The sequence below is a fragment of the Enhydra lutris genome, unplaced genomic scaffold (genome assembly GCF_002288905.1).
Source record: "Enhydra lutris kenyoni isolate GAN:26980312 unplaced genomic scaffold, ASM228890v2 scaffoldscaffold33, whole genome shotgun sequence".
NCBI lineage: Eukaryota > Metazoa > Chordata > Mammalia > Carnivora > Mustelidae > Enhydra > Enhydra lutris.
Window position 1 is genome coordinate 5,079,314 of NW_019154117.1, and position 20,452 is coordinate 5,099,765.

At 39.9% G+C, this 20,452-nt stretch overlaps 1 protein-coding gene across 6 annotated transcripts in view; it reads left to right on the plus strand.

The window, feature by feature from the left end:
• Positions 1-20,004, plus strand: part of LOC111153610 (plasminogen receptor (KT)) — a 75,391-nt gene extending 55,387 nt beyond the window's left edge. For all 6 annotated transcript variants that reach the window (XM_022512737.1, XM_022512738.1, XM_022512736.1 and 3 more), the window contains 2 exons: positions 15,042-15,302; positions 19,588-20,004. In XM_022512737.1, the coding sequence (XP_022368445.1) occupies positions 15,042-15,302; positions 19,588-19,922 (596 nt within the window). In that variant the 3' untranslated portion in view covers positions 19,923-20,004. The remainder of the gene's footprint in view (positions 1-15,041; positions 15,303-19,587) is intronic.
• The last annotated feature ends 448 nt before the right edge of the window (positions 20,005-20,452 follow it).

The following is a 20,452-nucleotide window of genomic DNA, read 5'->3' on the forward strand; positions in this document are numbered from 1 at the left end:
TGGAGATAACCGGAATGTCCCTTACAGTAAATAGCCCAAAAATAGTTGCCAAGGGAGCCACTGGTTTGGGGAGCTGAGCCCCCCAGGGACGAAAGTCACCTGTGGGATTCTCTAGCAGGCCAGTTATTTTGCTGTGCTTATTCTTTTGGTTACTTGGATGACAGTAAGAAGTGTGTCTGGGTAGAACAAACTCATCATAACCACCAATAAAAGCAACCGGAAACCTATATCCCAGTGATAAAGACTCAATGATATTGCTAAGTCTCCGGTTTAGAAGACATTTCTAATTCACAATTTCTCAGTCAACAAGTGTCATGGGGTTGAATGATGGATTGCTAACCTCAGTTTATTTATTTTTTCTTAGAGGACTTCATCTGTGGCCAGCAGCACTCTGTGGTGCTCTGCCTGGACATGAGGGACAGGCAGACACTGACCCTGAGTTGGCTTTGGCATTTCATTTGGTGTTAGAGGAATAGAGTTCAGGATGTGTCCACATGAAGTCATGTCCTAGGGAGAACTGGCAATCTGGGATTCTGGGTTGGTGAAGGTTTCAAAAAGCTATAAGGAAACAGCTGCTGAATACATGTGCAAGTCAATGGATCAGAGATACTAGTAGACATTGAAATATAATACAGGAAGTCTGTGAAAAGCTGTCAGGATGTCAGGGTAACATGACTGGGCTTTGAGGAATACAGGTGACTATTTTTCCTTCTCTTCCTACCATCTCCTCACCATTAATTTACTGCTGATGGAGATCTGACTTGAGTAGAAGGTAGCACCATTTCTATGCACCCAGGTGATTTGAGAAAAAGAGAGAGAGGAGAATGCTAGGAACCCAAGATGGATTGAACTACTTGACCATTTTAGATCTTCTTAAATTACTTCAGAGGAAAGTTGGCCTCAAGAATGCTTTCTTTTCATCTTCAAGGAATTAAACATTTTGAAAGGATTCCAACTAATGCTCTTTCAAGAACCAGAAACAATAAAAAGACACCCGGGGTTTGAATACAGTTTGTGCCTACGGATGGCTACTTTTTTAAATTCAATAACCACAGACTACGGACAGAGTACAGCACTGACCTTCCAGACAATTTTCTTTTCTGAACTGGAAGCTTAGGACAAGCCTGACATCTCTGAAACAGCCTGAAAGTCTAAGTAGGCAGGCAAAGGAAGTTCTGTTCAACTTTGATAAGTTCTCTTTAGCAATTCAAGCAGAAACGTCAATTTCCTACTAGGAGTGTTTTAGGGAAAATAATTCAAATAGATTAATGGGTCATGGCTTAAATAGTCATTTCTCCCTCCCATTTCTTTTTCCTCAGAGATATTCCCTTTTATCTTTTTTAGCTGTCTCAGTATAAGATCTCCCTGAAGCAAATTTTGCAATAGTGACTTGAGCAAGTCATTTACATGGCAGGTAATCCCAGAAACGCTGGTAGGGAATTGGTGAAGTAAGATAGGACAGGGAAGAAAACTAGAAAATGAAATCTTACCCAGGAAATTACCTCTGTGAGCAACTTAATCCTGCTGGAGAACTCTGAGAAATGATTTAGAATCCCCTTCACTGCAGAGGTATCTGACCCAAGGAATTAAAAAGCTGGGGTATTTATAACCTACTTTGTAGTTCACTGGTGGAAGGCAGTTCCTGGACCGTTATTTCTCTAGCACTTAGGGTGTTTAGGCAAAGTGGGTTCTGGAGGTCAGAGAAAACCTGTAGGCAAGAGATGCAGGTGCTACAAGCTGGGAGTCAGATCAGCTCAAACTGAAATGATGAGATGGCCAAGGGAAAGTAGTTGAAAGCAACTCCTATTTTAGTACAGTGTTACTTTAGCTACATCTCTAAATAACATTCCAGTGTAGCCAGTTCTTAATATTTCCAATTTGTTAAAATACTATTTCCTGATGTAATATGCAAATCATGAGGAATTTGCTTTCAACTCTCCCACCCCACCATCTCCACCACAACTACACATGCTTGCATCCTTCCCATTGCCCCATTCTTCCAATCTTGTTAGGTGATCATTTCAGTTAGATCAATATTCAGTGTTTGTGTTATAATGATTATGAACACTTTTTACAACCATGCCATGTAGTAAAATATGATTATTTTTCCTTTCTTGCTTGGATTCCTGCTTTTCTGGAATTAGTAAGTTTTGTTGTTTCATGTCTTTAATGTTCTATATATTTATCATTTCCTTCACCATGAACTCTTTGTCAGTTTCTAAATCTCCTCCCAAGACATCCATTTACATCAATTAGTCTATCAGTATCTCCTTCATGAAGCAATTTGGAGACGTCTGACCTGCTCCCACCTGGACTGTTTTCCCTCTACTCAGCTCCTATCCTGAGTTCTCCCTTCATGTATGGCAGGGGTTCCCTTCTCCCTATTTCTGTGTTGGGTCTTTTGTTTCCTATTCCCTATGCTGCACTATCTCATTTGCTGGAACTCAACCTCTTATAGCTTTCTGAAAAAGAGTAAATGGAGGAAGCCTGTTGAGACCTTACTTACCTATCTAAAAACAACTTAATTCTCTTCTGATGCTTGATTGATAGGTTGGCTGGGTACAGAATTCCCGGTTGTTAATAATTTTTCATCAAGATTTCTAAAGCATTATCTCATTTTCTTTTTGCATTTCTCAGTCTATTTGAGTACCAGTACCCTGTGCTGGAAAGCCCTTCTACACAGATCCCCTCTTAACGCTTCTTGAGCTCTGACTACACATGCTGAGATGTGTTCCTCAACCTACTCATTCCACTAGCCTGCCTCACTGTGCAGAAGCCAACTTTAACCAGTTAGGCCCACACATCTCTCACTAGGCTACCTTCCCTTCCTTGCCACCCCCAGTGTGTACGCCCTACTTACTTTTCCTGGCTTTCATCAAATCTCTCTGAGCCATCACCAGACACCTCTTTTGTTCTGCCTTTCCTAATGGCTTTAGCATAGAATTATTCAAAAAGAGGAGAGAAGCAGAATGAAAGAAAGAACTGAATTTTAACATTTGTCATCTAATGTACATACTCAGAATTTTTGAAACAAAATTACTTTTAGATTTTATGCTAATGGTGTTTATTTTATAGACCAGATCCTTTTATTTAGAATTCGGATATAAAGGTTTTCACTAAAGATTATGCAAGTTGTTGGGAAAAAAGTATCCCAGTCTCACTGGGATGTTCACTGCAGCGCCAGTGAGCAGAGATCAGGGTTTTAAGGACAAAGCAATCAAGGAACAAAACCCCTAGTAACTAAGGAACCTCCTTCTCAACAGAATAAGACTGAGTCCTGAGCCATCAACCAGTTTCTTTGTTGCTGTTGTTGTTTAAGATTTATTTATCTGTTTGAGAGAGAGAGAGAGCACATGAGGGGACCAGAGGAAGGAGAGGAAGAGAAAGAATCCAAGCAGACTCCCCACTGAGTGCAGAGCCTGATGTGGGGCTCAATCCCACAACCCGATCATGACCCGACTGGAATCCAAGAAACAGAAGCTCAACTGACTGAGCCACCTACACATCCCTATCAATGTGTTCCTTTACGAGATGCAGACACTCTCAAGATGTATGCTGGCTCCTGAAATATTTAAATACCTAGTACTCTGCCAGTTAATCAAGAACTTGAGTCTAAACACCAGCATAAAACCAATATATTTTAGAACTCACCAAAATATACTATTAGACTCAATATGCCAGACCATTAGCTTCATGAATTTATTAAATGCATCACATTTCAGCATTTGTTATTACTTGGATAATTCTAATAGTGTTTACTAGTATATAATTTTAGTAGTGTAAATGAAACTATTTTGTTGCCTTAATTCAGGATTTCTTAACCTCAGCACACTTGGAGCCAGATGGTTCTTTGCGGTAGGGGCTGTTGCATGCATTGTCATTGCATGATGTTTACTAGCCTTCCTGGGCTCTACCCATTCGATGCTTATAGCAACCCCCACCCCATCTTGGTTGGACAATCAAGTATGTCTCCAAATCACCCCTAGTTGAGAACCACCACTCTGAATTTACAGTCCAATAATTTAGACTCTCTTCTGACTTTGTTTGGAATGTATATTTTTTTCCTCAAGAGTGATGAATAGCCATTACTTTTTAGCTTTCCAGATATACAAAATTAACAGACAGTTTTTGAAAGATTGCTAGTGAGGCTAGCAGCCTCACTATTTAAATTTAAATTTAAAAGGTACTTAGCCTATATTACATTTTCACTATTACATGTAACACGATTGTTGGGTGGGAAAAATAAAATTATGTTTACAAAATTTCTCAGGAAACTGTGGTCAGTATCCAGGGCTTAAGAGCCCAAGCTCTGCAGATTGAGTCTCAGTATGAACCTTCATTCCAAAGGCTCACCAAACCTGAGCATGTGGCTGAATCTCTGTTCCTCTATCACCTCTCTGGCAGTTTGGTGGTACTAATATTAGCTAGCTCAGAGGGTTGCCAAGGGGGGTAAAATGAGATAATTCAGGCAAAGTATTTAGCAGATAACAACCACTCAGTAAATTCCTAATATTATTGTTCTGTGTTTATCAACGTTCTCCCAAGTGTATCCCATATTTATTGCTATTTTCATTCTACTATAAAACTTCATGAGTTCTATTTTACAAAGGAGAAAGAGCTGACTGCAAACCTTTCTCTGATTATCAGTTGATTGTATACCCTATTTGTCAGAAAATGACTATTCATTTTCTATGGACACAATGAACACATTTGAGAAATAAAACTAGGGAAAGTGATGTGATCAGGGGATATTTGCTAGGTGCATTTAGATGATACTTCAGGAAAGAAAAGGTATAAAAATTCAAATAACATTTAGTGATGCTTTAAACAATTGATATTTACTAAAACAAATAAAACTGAAATCAGGGCTGTCCTGGAAAATCCAAAATTATCTGAGTTATCTAGACCTGTAGACAAGGAAACCTAAAAGAAAATAGGGTTTTCAAAAATTGTGCCTTTTAGGGAAGTGGTCCTAGGCATTCAAAACAGCTGGTTATTGGGTTTGATAATCACTCTGGAGGCAAGTAAGAAGGTCTCTTCATTCACTGTAATGAAATAAGCAAATACTCTACAAACACCTAACAGCAGGAAAAGCACCCTCATCAAAAATCAGTAAGTCACTTGTTAGAAACCACTGAATCACAGATGAAGAGAGTTCATAATCCTAGAGCATACAACTTGCCCTACACTTTTAATCTGTTTTCTTCTCCACTGTAGCCAGTTTAGTTCAGGATGATTCCTTTCATCAAATGCTTTTGGGTATCACTTTTCCCCCCAAAAAAAAGAATATAGCCACTTGCATCTATCAGTTAATGTTAACCCAAAAAGTAGAATTAAACAATCCTCACTTCATAAAAAAGGCAATTTACAATTCTATTCTAACTTGGAGGCATGGGTTGTTCAGTCAATTAAGCATCTGCCTTCAGCTCAGGTCATGATCCCAGGGTCCTCGGTTCAAGTCCTAGATTGGACTCCTTGCTCACCAGGGAGTCTGCTTGGGATTCTTCTACTCCCTCTGTCCTTCCCTCCTGCCCTCCACTCTCTCTCTCTCTTTCTCTCTCAAATAAATAAAATCTTAAAAAGAAAAAATTCTGTTCAAACTTACTTCTAGGAAAACAATACTTCTTAAATATCAATAGAATCATATGTACTTCTAAAGCTTTAATATGTCCTCTCTGACATATACATGCTTGAAAACTGTTTGAGAAGTCTATAAGGATTATTCTGAGTTGTTTCAAGATTGGTTTATTGAGCCAGATACAAGTAAATATAAAACATAAGTTACTAATCACTTCAAATATGCAAATTATAAGTGATATTTGATGTCCCTGCAGAATAAAAGATTAATGTTGAAAATCAAGTAGGAAGGAATAAAGTATGATTATTTGGGTTCAATAGTCATGACTGAACATCTTTGTATTAATTTTTCACATGTGTTCCACGAATATAAATTGAAGTAATTAACATGTGTCTATAAAACACTGGCTAGAACCTTAGACAAGTTCCAGAATACATTCCCCTTTCTGTACATACACATCTGTTTTCCACCATATTAGCATATCCTTATTGTAAGGGCCTATTTAGCCAGAGGGGCCCCACCTAGGTTGAACAGCCATTTTGTTGTTTATGCAGTAAAACTTAAATTGACCCTGGCCGCCCCAGAGGAACTTATTTAAAAGCAAGTCCAGGGGACGCCTGGGTGGCTCAGTTGGTTAAGCAGCTGCCTTCAGCTCAGGTCATGATCCCAGCGTCCTGGGATCGAGTCCCGCATCGGGCTCCTTGCTCTGCAGGGAGTCTGCTTCTCCCTCTGCCACTCTTGTCTGCCTGTGCTCACTCTCTCTCTCTCTCTCTGACAAATAAATAAATAAAATCTTTAAAAAATAAAAATAAAAAATAAAAAAAATAAAAGCAAGTCCAGGAAACCAGTCCCAGGTAACAGCCCAAATACAAGGGTGGGTTAGGTCAAGTGGAGATAACGGCCCAAATACAAGGGTGGGTCAGGTCAGGTGGAGACATTCAATCAGTGGGGGCTACTGTCTCCTAGCTACCAAGGTGATCGGCTAGTTTCCATAGCTGCTGTGGGGTGAACTGTAATTCAATTAGCCACCTGTGTGTGGCCAGGCCCAACCACATGGCCTTTGTTCTATAAAAGTTAGTCTGGAAAGCAGGGAGGGGTCGTCCTTTCTGTAAGGGGCGGCCGCAACCAGTCTGTTTGACGGTAGGTCTGGTTCTTGATGCTTGGCGCGAAATAAAGCTTTGCTTGACCTTGGCTTTCTATCAGTCTCACTCCTTTGACCATGGACCCATTATTGGGGTACCCAACATTGGGGACCCAACACTTATGATACTGACATTAGCTCTTTACAAGACATTTAAAGTACTGCATAACCCATTTATTCTAAGGACTGATATATTCGGGAATTCTAACTTTATTGATATCTTCAGGGTTGCGTAAGTAACAAATTAAATGGCATTATTCCTAAAATCTTTCACCAAAGTCTTTAGGCAGTGGTTACATAGTGGTTTGTCAACTGTTTGGCACACTATAGACAACTAGAGATGTGGAGGCCAAGAAAAACAAGGCTGTACCCATCTTGAGTCTAGCCCTGACATAAGTGCAGCCATCTTGATGTTCCAGATTATCACAAAATATTTCTTGGGTTCTGACCTACTCAGGTTAGCACTTTAAACAGTCCCTCTCTCCTTTAATGATTGATTTAAACCCCTGGACTCAGCTGCCTATGTCTTTCATAACTCTCCTATACATTCCCCAACTGATCAATGTTGACCCGAGTAGGCAGGGACAACTCTACACCCCTACTCAGCAGGAAGAAGTTACAGAAGATGAGACCTTCCACCTTCAACAACCTTAAAGATTTAAGGGTCAAAACTGTTCAGGGGGAAATGTGGAGGCTGAGAAAAATCAAGGCCATCCCACCTCAGGTTTAGCCTTAGCATAAGTACAGCCACCTTAGCTCCGGCAGCCATGTCAGACCCCTGTGCCCAAGGGCTGAACTTTCCCCCACCCTGCTTTAGTAACCCCCACCCTGTTTTGGTTTCAGGAAGCCCCACTCTGCTTTGGTTCCAGAGACCCCCACCCTGCTTTGGTTCCAGGAATCCCCCCCCCCCCGCTTTAGTAACAGGAACCCATAAATACACCTGCCTTAACTAAGCTCGGGATCCAAGTCCCTACTCTGCTGCGTCAGTATACTTGGGCCCAAGCTTCAGCTTGTCAAATAAACCCTCGTGTGATTACATCGGTGCTTGGCTCCTTGGTGGTCTCTCAGACGCAAAAACTTGGGCACAACAGAGATATTTAAAAATACTGATGCCTGGTTCTCACACCAGGATATACTGATTTGATTGTTTTGCATGCAACACATTAGGATTTCTTTTTTTTTTAATTTTTTAAATTTATTTTCAGCATAACAGTATTCATTGTTTTTGCACCACACCCAGTGCTCCATGCAATCCATGCCCTCTCCAATACCCACCACCTGGTTCCCCCAACCTGCCACCCCCCGTCCCTTCAAAACCCTCAGATTGTTTTTCAGAGTCCATAGTCTCTCATGGTTCACCTCCCCTTCCAATTTCCCTCAACTCCTTTCTCCTCTCTAACTCCCCTTGATTTCTTAAATCTCCCAGGCAATTCTCCTGTGCTGCAATGTTAGGGAAACTTTGGGCTGGAATAAAGGTCCAGGTTAGGAGTGGGAGCCATGGGCCTTTGGCCAATCTGAAGGACCATTTATCTTAATGAGGACAACATCCTAGATTACTGGTAAAGTGGATAAGTAGTACCCTGGGGCAAGTCTTAAACAATAGCCCAAGAGTTTGTAAAAAAAAAAAAAAAAAGTGCAGATGAGTTAATGGGGTCACATTCTGTCAAGCCAAATGCTAAGTACCAAAGACTTTTTCTTTATTTTAATTTATCACTTACTGGGTCAGAGTATCTGTGCTTACTAAAATCTATTTTAGAGCAAGGGGTGCAATGGGTAATTTAGCCAAAACAACAGTCTTAGTGGTTAAAGTAAGACATATCTATTTGTTCTCTGATTTCATATGTAGTAACCTCCAAGGATTATAGCAGGTACCATGTTAATATGTAGTAGGACCCCCAGGTATACCTATAATTTGAGTCTAGTATTATGTCCAATTGGTAGCAATTGGTAGATTTCAGCAGATGTTAAAATTAATTCAGAATCTATGCTGTAGAGATTCAAGAGCCAATAAATAGGTCTTTATCTCTTGCCATTTACATTATTTTAGTAAATTTTGGACTTTCAGTTGGGTCTAACTGTGGGTCTTTGTTTCAGGGTTTGTTTTTTTTTTCCTTTCCCCATGGCCAGGTTTGTTTGTTTTTTCCTTCATTTTCTTTCTTTCTCTTTCTCCCTTTTTTGATTGGCCACTAAATATAATTTGAGGGTGGAAGGGGCCCTCTCTACCCTATGCTTATTTATTAATTTCTTCCTCCAGAGTTTCAAATCAGTATCATGAGGCTTAGGGGCCACCCCCATGGCAATGGTTGCTTACAGGGTTTAAGGAAATTTGAATTAACTCCTTTGCTGTGCCACAGGGATGCCACAGGTGTTTTTCCCCGTAACCCTGAGGATCAGGATCTTTGTTGTGAAAGAAGCATAGGCAGCAGCGGCAGAAGAGTACTTACAGGTGCTGCTGTGCTGTCTGCTGTTAAGTATATGAATCACAGCACCCCAGCTCTTGGCTTTCTTTTCTCTATCTCTCTCGCTCCCTGTATACAATTTCTCTCAAAATATTTCACATTTCTAACTACAGAAAGTCATGGCTTTTAGTTTCTCTTTTGATCCAATTACCCATTGTATAGGTGGTTATGGGAAAAGTTCAGAAGCACAGCAGCTAGCCTTATAGGCAACCACCTTTTCCTCCAGGGAATACCAGTCATTCTCCCTAGGCTCTGGGTCCACATATGATAAGGTCATTTTGTCTATGGCCCATGTGGGAGTCATCAAACTCCATTATTGCCAGATTAGCCCTTTGGTATGCTGGTAATCAGCAACACTAAGCAAAATCCAGATACATGGGCGGGAGCTTGTACCAAATGCTCCTTCCCTTTTTCTTTAGTACCTGGCTGTAGACCTGCAACTGAAGTGTTATTCTTAATTCTTCCCAGGATAGTAGTCTCCTTTTCCACAAAACTCACAGAGGACCAACTCCGAACCTATCTCAGGGGTGCACAATCACAAACAATATCCACATGGCTACCCCCAAGCTGCGAGGGATGGTCACCAGGCTAGATGCAGTGACCACATTGTTCTAGCTGGACCCTTGGCGAGTGGGACTCAAGAGCCAAACATTTAAAGTTAGTTGTGTCTGCCTTTGCAAGTAGGAGACTCAGAGACCACCTGCCAAACACAGGCCAAACCCAACAACATGTCAAGCTGTGGTGCAATCAATTAACAACAATTCTTGTCTTGGGGATGAGAACATTTTAGGGTGGGAAGAGATGGCAATATTGACAAAGACAAAAAGGATACCCAAAACACGAGCCTGCAGCAATTGGTAGCTCTGTCTCAGGAGGCCTTTGCCATGTCGTCGACCCAGTTAGTTAGCCAAGAGGAGTTAAATAAAGCTGACCAGGTGTCCTTGGTCATGAATAGGCCACCTTGTCTATGACCCAAATATTTTAACTGCCTTCTATTCACCCCATTGGTGAGGGAGGAAATTCTGCCCAAGATGATAGGGACGGCCACATACGACATCTGACTCCAATACGGGACACACGAGACTGGCAGCAGTTTATTAATCACGCACACTCGCAGCTCAGGGTAGGACACGGCCTGGCTAGATGGGAGCTGCTCTCAGAACAGACTGAACAACTAGGGGCTCTATAAGGAAGGCCTTGCAGAAGCAAGAGGGTGAGGTTCCTGTGAGAGAATGTGGTTCCTGTGGGAGAATGTGACTGGCTTCTTTGATTCCATGAAGTGGCAGGAAAATGAAACCCACTACTGAGGGATGAGCCAGAACTGGGCCTGGTCCTCTTGAGTAGAGCTGATTGGCTAGGAGAGCCGGACTCCATAGTGCAAGCAGATAGGGTGGGGAACTTACGGTTGGGCCGTTTAAGTCCCTCCCTGTTACACCAGATGTCAATGCAGCATATAATGTTGAGCCTTAATTTTTGACCCAATATATCAACATTCATGGTGAGCAATAACGTAATTGAGGCCTATTATTTGACTGCCTATTACATGACAAGCATGTATCATAAGTGAAAAAAACTAAGATCCCTGCTCACAAAAAGTACCATCCAGTGGCACAATTCTTTTTGAACATTCCATTAGCACATCTATTGTTATTTGAGGAGAAATAAGAAAATATTGAAGCTATTTATCTTTTCTAATCTCTTAGCCAAGAGATTTCCCAAAGGTTTGCTAATAAGAGAACTTTCTTAAGATCCTAATTTTCCTTCATTTTTTGTTTCAGTCTTCTTGATAAAACAGCATGATAACCTGAAGTGAAAGCACAAACATCTAGAGTGGTCCCAAGGATGTTGATGAGATATACAGTCAGCACCCATTTCTGATCACTATGCTTAAAAAAAAAATACAAGGGTTTACCTCTTCTCCTCCAGATCCCAGTGAAATGATGGAAGAAATATACAAAGAAAAATAGATTTGAAGCAACACTAATTATCCTGGGAACTGAGTGGGACTGTTGCTATTGACACATCAGTGAAAACAGTGAGAATTTGCTACAAAATGTGAAGCTGCTAGAAAGACATTAGTGGTGAAATAAAAAGAGCAGAGTCTCCTGTCTTTAAAAAAGTGAGTTTCTCTTAGAACCACAGGCTGACTCCAAGTGGATGGAGTAGAGGCGGGAGGGTGGTGGGTAGGAGACCAGGAGCAAGGGAATTCAGTAAGGCACTGTAGAACCTCAGAGGTTGTCGGCCACTGCGACCAAGTTCTGTGAAATGGAGATCTAACCCAGAAGAACAAGGGCAGTTCCCAGGAAATTTACAGCTAGCAAAGATAAAGTACCAGACACAAAAAGAAATTCCACAGAAACTGCCCTTGCCACGTCTTCCCTGACCACATCTTCCACAAAATCCCTGGAAGTACATCTCCAGGTCCCAGAAAGTACATTCACTGCTTCTTACATAACTAGTTTTTAAGAGGTACAAAGATAATTTGTGGTAAACCATCCTGTAAAAGCAATCAAATGATTACTTCAATCTAAAATATCTAACTCAAGTGCTACTGAATTAGGACTAAAGCTCTCATGAGGAATGAATGTAAGCTTGTTTCTCATATAAAAAAAATCCACTTATGCATATATTTATCAATTAGGATTGTGTTCTCCGTAAATAACAAAACAAAACAGAACAAAACAAAACCCTGTAACGGGGGCTTTAAACAAACCTAGGGAGTAAGCCATCAATACTGCTTAGCATCTGAATGAAACCAGCAGACACTCATACCTCTCTACTCAGCTGTGCTTGATATACAGGTCTTCCTCCTTATGCTTTTCACCTCATGGTCCCAAGATAGCTGCTGCACCTCTGAATCTCAGTGTGTACTTTAGGCAGGAAAAGAAAGGAACAGAAGAAGGTTTAGTGCCTGGATCAGAAAAGCAGAGGCTTTGCCAGAAACTTCCACATATGTGCTTATGTTGTCCTGGCCAGAACTGTGACACATGGACTCTGCTACCAGCAAGAAACTTGGGAAATCATTTCTACAACGCACGGCCTAAGAGAATCAATCTATAGATTCACTTATCCCTTTGTACCTAAAATGACTGTTTTAAAGGCATGTTTAAAGGCGTATCTATTAACCTTCACCATGCAGATTAATTCCAACTGGGGCTGGATACAGTAGAAGCAAAGAAAGGGAGCTTTGGAACCCAGTAAACATGGGTAGGAATCATTGCTCCAGCATTTACCAGACATGTATATGGCATATATTTGGTTTTTCTCTTTTAAAAGGTTACTTTGTGGGGTGCCTGAGTCAGTGGGTTAAGCCTCTGCCTTTGGCTCAGGTCAGGATCTCAGGGTCCTGGGATCGAGCCCCACATCAGGGTCTCTGTTCAGTCGGGAGCCTGCTTCCCACCGCCTCTCTGCCTGCCTCTCTGCCTGCTTGTGATCTCTGTCAAATAAATAAAATCTTTTAAAAGGTTTTTTTGGGTTCTGTTGTTGTTTGTTTTAACAACATGAAATGCCTTTTAGTTGTGCCTACAAAGCCTATGAACCCTGCACTTGTCTGTTACTCTTAACAGTAGGGTAAGCCCACATCTGGCACATGTGCTAAACAGCTGAACAAGTATTTGAGTACTCACAACTTGCTTTTTCTCTCTATAAAATGGGAAAATGGCCATTTCATAGGACGGCTAGGAGGAGTCTATAAGACTATGTAGGCAGGGCCGCCTGGGTGGCTCAGTGGGTTGGGCCTCTGCTGCCGGCTCAGGTGGTGATCTCAGGGTCCTGGGATCTAGCCCCGCATCCGGCTCACTGCTCGGCAGGGAGTCTGCTTCCCCCACTCTCTGCCTGCTTCTCTGCCTACTTGTGATCTCTCTGTCAAATAAATCAATCTTAAAAAAAAAAAAAAAAAAGACTACAGGGGTAGAGTAAAAATCCCCTTGTTGACTGAAAGAAAACCAACATTAAAGCAGGCTGCTAAATGCTTTTGTCTGTTGTTCTACTGAGGACTATAGCCAAGGATACAGTCTTTCCAACTGCTCTGCAGAATTGCCCTGAAGCTTATTAGAGACAGGGGATTATGTATGCAAAAGAAAGGGGTATGCGTGCCTGGAAGCAGTTCTCCAAGTCACAAGCACAAAGACAAGTCACAAGGTATAATTTGCTATGGTTGTAATAATTAAGGTTTTCTGATTTCCACACAGACATGTGAAAGACCCTTAGGTCATCTCAATATATGTTCCTATCATATCTGATTGTTTAAAAATTTTGTTTGCATGTCCCTGCTTCACTGGTTTTCTGGTTCTTCCTGTATTTGATTTCTCCTGGAGGTCATTTGAGATGGTCACAGGAGGTTGATTATCAGTCTCCTACTGTAGTCTTAGTGCACACCACCTACTGCCTCCCAGAAACTTATATTTTACACAAGCGATTACTTTGGAGGGCAGCCTTGCAAATTGATTATTTTTTGCAATGACTATAAACCCACAAAAAAACCCCTTCAAACCTCAGTTTTAAGAAGCCTCTCCCAAACTGCTTATCTTAGCAAAAACCTGTGTAAAAGCACTACCTCTGACCCTCTCATTGCTTTGGTCAGGGTTGTTTTTTTTCGTTTTGTTTTTCTTTTCTTTTGTTATTATTGTTGTTTTAATTACGCAATGCTTAGTATTTGGGTACTGTTGCAATTAGCAGCATTCTAGAAATCAGAATTATTCTAGCCCATGTTGTACTTGTGATTGTTCAGTTATTACTTTAACCAAAGCTACCCTAACTTCCAACATGTCTCTAATTTACCTGGTAGAACTGAGGTAATCTGCATATATTATGAACACAAGCAAAAAAATATTGAAAAAATGGACTTATTTACACTTAAAAGTTAATGTCCATCTAGAAAGATTGTTCAATGACCATATTATCTCAAACTGTTAAATCAGGAGCTGTTAAAAATTAGCTCACTAAATACAGTAAACACAGAATATAGTAAAAAATAAATAAATAAATAAACATGATGTCTGTCTGTGCTGTAGCCTGTATTACCAAAATATCCTTTCTAAAATTGTGGGGTCTTTTGTGGGGGGGGGGGGGTTGTTTCTGTGTGTGTGTGTGTGTGTGTGTGTGTTCTCTCCAAACTCGAGGGATATAGAAACAATACAACCTAAAATTAAGATTTTCAAAAAACTGGTTATAATCAAACTATCTCCCAGATAGTTTGGGAGATAGTAGAGAAAATCAGTAGAGAAAGTGCACTGTAACTTAAGATATTGTACAAGCTTAAAGTGATGCATTGAGAATTTTAACATTTTTACCAGGATTTATATAAAAGTCATCAGTTCTCTCTCTTGTTAATTTATCCATTCATTCATTATATCTTTATGGGTTGATATACCAGACACTATACTAATTAACTTATTTAGATTAGATTATGCAACAAATGTTCATGATGGAAAACTGAATTTGATATAATATGGGTGATTTCAATTTTATTTTTCTTGATATAATTTAGTGTAAGGGCAATGCCTAACTTTATAAAAAAGGAAAACTTCAAATATTGACTAACTTTACCTAAGTATACAAAATAGTTTAAGGGAAAAAAAGAAAAAATATATATATACAACTGTAAAGGGTCCAAGAACAGAAAGATGGGTAAAGGGAGGAAAGTTGTTAAAGGTGAAAGGCAGGGAGATAAGGGGGGGGGAAAGGGGGGGGGGGGGGAGAATTCCAAGGAGGTGGGTGGAGAAAGGGGTGGAGCTTGGGCAATTGACTCGGGTCTAAGTGGTCGCCCAAGGGCTATAAAAGCTTGGTGAAAGGTGGTTAGGACTGCAGCCTGAAGTCCAGGATTGGAACACAGGCAGAGATTGGTGGACAACCGGGGCTTCAGTCCTACAGGAAACAACGCCAAGAACAGAAGCGATCTGGGCCAACATGCCGCACCTGCACTTGTCCCACCTGCTAAAAGTCTGGCTTTTACTACTGAGCCAGCTTCCCAGAGGGATCCCAGCCCAGAACGATGACAAGATAATTAAGGCTTGCAGCCGCGAGTTAGTCCGCCTACGTATCCGGATCTGCGGCTCTGTCTCCTGGGGGGAAAGGGCTCACCAGCAAGTGCGGGAACCTCGGCAGGCATCAGAACCACTTGCAGGTGAGCGCCCCTGTCCCCCCACCCCCCACCGCCTGCGTACTTCCAATTACTGGTTGAGGGCGGGCCACCAACCATTTAGAAAGGCACCGGCACTCCCTGGCTCCAGAGCGCTTGGGCTTCCCGCGCTTGGCCCTGACTCAGGCTGTGATGCCTAAAAGTTTGTGGAGTTTACCCTTGTAATCGCTTTTCTAGTAAGTTCTCACCGAGGAGCTCACCAGAGGGAGAATAAGCAGCGGGAACAACCAAGGCCTCTCCTGAGGGGCACTTGGAGCCCTTCACCTCCTGGCAATCTGATGATCTGGTTGGGGAGGGGGGGGGGCACAGAGGATATTGGTTGCCCAAAGAAGGGTTCGAGGTGGGATCCATTCAGGTTGGACCCGAGTCAAGTCCATGGGCCTGGGAGAGGGCATGCTGGGGGCCTGGAGCAACTGGACAGAACATCTCAACTTGAGGATTGGAGGCAGTCAAGTGTGCACTGGTTTGAGTGCCAGAGGGCATGGGGCAGAACTTCGAGACCACTGAGAGGCTCCTGCAGTGGTAAACAGGAAGGGGCTCACTAATGACTCTACTCCTTTGCAAAAAGGTTGCGCTGTGGCCCACACCATCGAAAATTTCCTTTTAATTTTATTTGTAAAGGTCACCAAAGGGGAGAGCCTAGCCTCCCACCCTCTTTGCCCTGGACCTTTAAGTTCATTTGTGCAGTAAGGGATTGAAGAAAGAAAAGGGCCTAATCTACAGGAGAAACTGAAGAGGATTTAGAGTCAAGGAAAGTTTGCCCAAGGGAAGTTTTCAGCTGAAAACCTGATTGATGCTTCTTCAAGCATTTGGAAGCTGCAGTAGATTTTCTTTAAAAGCAAGCCTCCAGAATTGAGGACAGCTAAAATCTGAAATGGTTTAAAAAACAAAACAAAAACAACTTCATTAGTAATCAACTATTTATAAAGATAAACTGGAAGTTAAGTTTAAGTAGCAATGCAAACTTTCACAAACTATTCTAAGCAGTGTAATGGGTCATATTAAATTCAGAAAATGCAAGCTCAATTATGAATAACTTAGTATTCTATATTTCACAACGTATATTCAGTTTATGATAAATCACAACTATATTTTATAGCCTATCCTGTATACAAGTGACTCTCAGATAAAATTATTGTGCACACTAACCATAATTTGCTTCTCTTTTATGGGATTTAAAACATTATAAAACTATTCACTTTGCTTTTCTATACTGTTGGTCAGAGACTGATTTATTTAATGCAAGTTCTTAACAGAATTCTTATATATTATTATAAGAAGAGTACTACAAAGTTCAGGGATTTACTGATTCAAAGTTGGGACAACCAGATTGCATTGTGTTGCCTTTGTTAATTCACTTTTTCTGAATAAATAAAATATGCTCATATTAAAGACTAAAACAGATATATAAATATAAGAAAAATGGATATTACAGGCTTTGAAAAAATATGTGAATTTAGTGAGAAAATTTAAAAAATCTGTTTTAATGAGGAATTGGAAAGCAATGTTAATGAGATAATGTAGGGGCACCTGGATTGCTCAGTGGGTAGAGCATGTGACTCTTGATCTCAGGGTTGTATGTTTGAGCCCCACTTGGTTGCAGAGATTACTTTATAAATAAAACCTTAAAAAATTTTTTTTGGAGATACGTATGTATATCTCATGACTTTCACTTAACGTATTGTGAGCAGTTTCTCACATTGTTAGTCTCCAAAAATAGAATTTAAAACTTCTTCATAGTATTCTATATCATAAATCTACCATATATATATTTAACCATTTTTAGTGGACATAACAGATTTTAACCATTCTTAGTGGACATTTAGGTTGTTTCCAAATTGTTGCTTAAAAATGATTTTCTGAGCACATTTATATATAGCTATTTAGCCAGATTTCTATTTCTGTAGGAATGTTGTGATTTCAAAGTATTTTCAAAGAACTCTCTTAATTGCTACCCACTACATAATTTAATTGGAAATAACCTAACATGATATTGCCTGCAAGTGAAGATCAAGAAAAATGTTTAAACTACTAGTTAAGGATTTTTTGGAAGTATATGTCAATAATTTGGAATTCATGAGTTTAAAACCTCTATTGTTAGTTTTGTTTTCATATTATTAAATTGTTAACTAGCCATTTTCTCCTACAATGTGTGCATAAATAACACTTATTTGAACCCCTTTTAAAAAATAAGAGACAGATATTTTTAACTAAAGGAGGTCTCTGGTAGTGAAATTTTAGTCCAAAATACAGTGGTTAAGAGATGTTTGTGTGATTTCAAGTCGATTGGGATATTATCTTTTATTTAGACTTGAGAAGGTAAAGCTGCTGTTGATTGCAAAATGTTTCAAGCTAAGTTAAAAAAATACTTTTAATAAAAGTGCAACACAAGCAACAAAAGCAAAAGTAGAAAAGTGGAACTACATCAAACTAAAAACTTCTGCAGAGCAGAGGAAATAATCAGAATGAAAAGGCAGGCTCTGGGATAGGAGAAAACATTTGCATATCCTATATCTGCTAAGGGTTTAATTTCCAACATATATAAGGAACTCCTACAACTCAATAGCAAAAAAGGTAGTAACCCAGTTAAAAAATGGGCTGAAGACTTGAATAGACATTTTTGCATAGAAGACCTGCAATGGCCAACAGGTATAAGAAAAGAAGCTCTATGCCATTAATCATCAGGGAAATGGAAATCAAAACCACAATGGTAGGGGCGCCTGGGTGGCTCAGTGGTTAAGCCTCTGTCTTCGGCTGGGGTCATGATCTCAGGGTCCTAGGATTGAGCCCTGCATGGGGATCTCTGCTCAGCGGAGAGCCTGTTCCCACCCCCCCCGCCCCGCCTTTCTCTCTGCCTGCCTCTCTGCCTACTTGTGATCTCTCTCTCTCTCTGTCGAATAAATAAATAAAATCTTTGGGGGAAAAAAAACACACCACAATGGTATCAATTCATAGCTGTCAGGATAGTTATTATTTAAAAAAAAAAAAAAGAGAGACACGGGTACCCGGGTGGCTCAAGGCAGTTAAGTAACCCACTTTTGACTTTGGCTCAGGTCATGATCTCAGGGTTGTGAGATCAGCCTCCATGCTAGGCATGGAGTCTGCTTGAGATTCTCTCCCTGCTTCTCCATGCCTTAAAAAAAAGCCAAGTGTTGTTCAGGATGTGGAAAAATTAGAACCCTTCTATACTGTTGGTGGGGAGGCAAAGCAAAATGGTGCAGCACTGTAGGAAACACTATGGCGATTGCTCAAAAAAAAAAAAGAAAATAGAATTACCATATGATCAAGCAATCCCACTTCTGCATCTGAAATAAACGAAATCACGATCTTGAGATATTGCCACTCCCACATTCATTGCAACACTATTCACAATAGCCAAGATGTCAAAACACCTTATATGTCCATCTACAGATGAAAAAGAATGCCAAAAAACACAGCCTCTGAATAAACACAAAAGAAGCTACAAATGTTTTGCCTAATTAATTAACTGGCTTTAAGTACATGGAAAGTTACTATTAGCTTTTCTGTGCATTCAATAAGGCCCCAACTATAGGAAATTTAAATTAGAGCAGAGGGAATTTTTTGAAGAGGCTGAATTAAACTTAGGATATCTTACTGAAAGAAAATGCAAAAACTTCTGACAACTAAAAATGGTATAAATTCTCATCTGTCAGTTTAGAACTTGAATGAGAAAGAGCATTAGGAGGAAAGATAAAATATTAGCTTATTGTTTTATTTGAAGTAAATACTCTGGGAAAAATGAACTGTTAAATAGATGTGTGAGGGATGTCAAAGACTGGTTATCTCCCGACATTTAGATCAGAGCAGTTGAAGATTCTGCCTTTTAAACTTTACCCTGAAGCAGTAATTTGCCACCATGGAATATTAGATAGGATTACTATAAGAACTCAAATTAGTAACAGAAGAAAATTATCCAGTAAGAAAAATTCATCTGTGGTCAAACTGAGTGTTTTCAATGACCAAGATGTCTTCAGAAATCAGGAAGAGTCAAAACTGCCATAATGAAAGCATTAAGGGGACATAAATATGACAGAAGGTCTGTGGAATAAAGCAGAATCTTGGTGATGCTACAGTAATTAAAGCCACCCAACTATAATACTCTAAGCGGTTTAATCAGGATATTTGTTGATTCTGTCCTGATGTTTAATTCTATTAAGGCAATGATTTTTTTTATGTCTATGCAAAATTTTATTGTTTTCCCGATGTTCCTTGATCAGAGTATTTTTCTCTCTTCCCATTCCCCTTTTAGAAGTCCTGCCATCCTCCATCATCCATACGAAAACCTTAAATACAACGGTGGAACACATTCCTAACTTGTCACAGGAGCTGAAGGCAGCACTGTCTGACAGGCAGCCATCAATAAGAGAGCTACGACTTGATATGGAAAGTTCAAATCTTAATTTGGAAGAATTGAAGAAAGCTGTTCTTAGTGGACAAAATGAAGCTGAAGACAAACGTCTTTCGGAATTAGAAAACTCAGGCTTAGATAAACATTCCCGAAAAAAGAGACAGTCCTATGTACACTTAAGTGATAAGTGTTGTAATTTAGGTTGTACCAGAAAAGAGCTTGCTGCACTATGCTGAGATGAAAGTATTGTGTATTTCATCTAGTATTTACATGATTCTTGATGACACATTCAGTGATGCCTCTGTCACCCCACTGATTATTAAAATATGAGAAATCATCACGTAATGTTTGGGCTTTTCATTTGGTGTGTAACAAAATATTCCTCACCTTATTATAGTTTCTGCTAATAATACTTTTTATTCCAAAAAATAGTTTTGCCTTATTAATGGTATAATTGCTATTACATTTTTAATGTTGTTAACTTAAAGTGACAGTCTTTATCATTGTGACTACACACAATAACTCAAAAAAATTTGATAGCTTAGTAAAACATTTTGCTTTGCACTAGTGAGAAAGGATAAGTCTATCTTTAAAATTTGTATTTGATAAATTATAACCTGTCACCTGCTCTTTTTCATCCAGACCGAATGCCCAAATGTTCTTTCACTACTTAATATTAAACACATTAATATCAAGAGATAAAAATAAATAACTTACATAATGCCTAACACCAGGTACACAAAATGGATCAAAATGTTTTTATTGA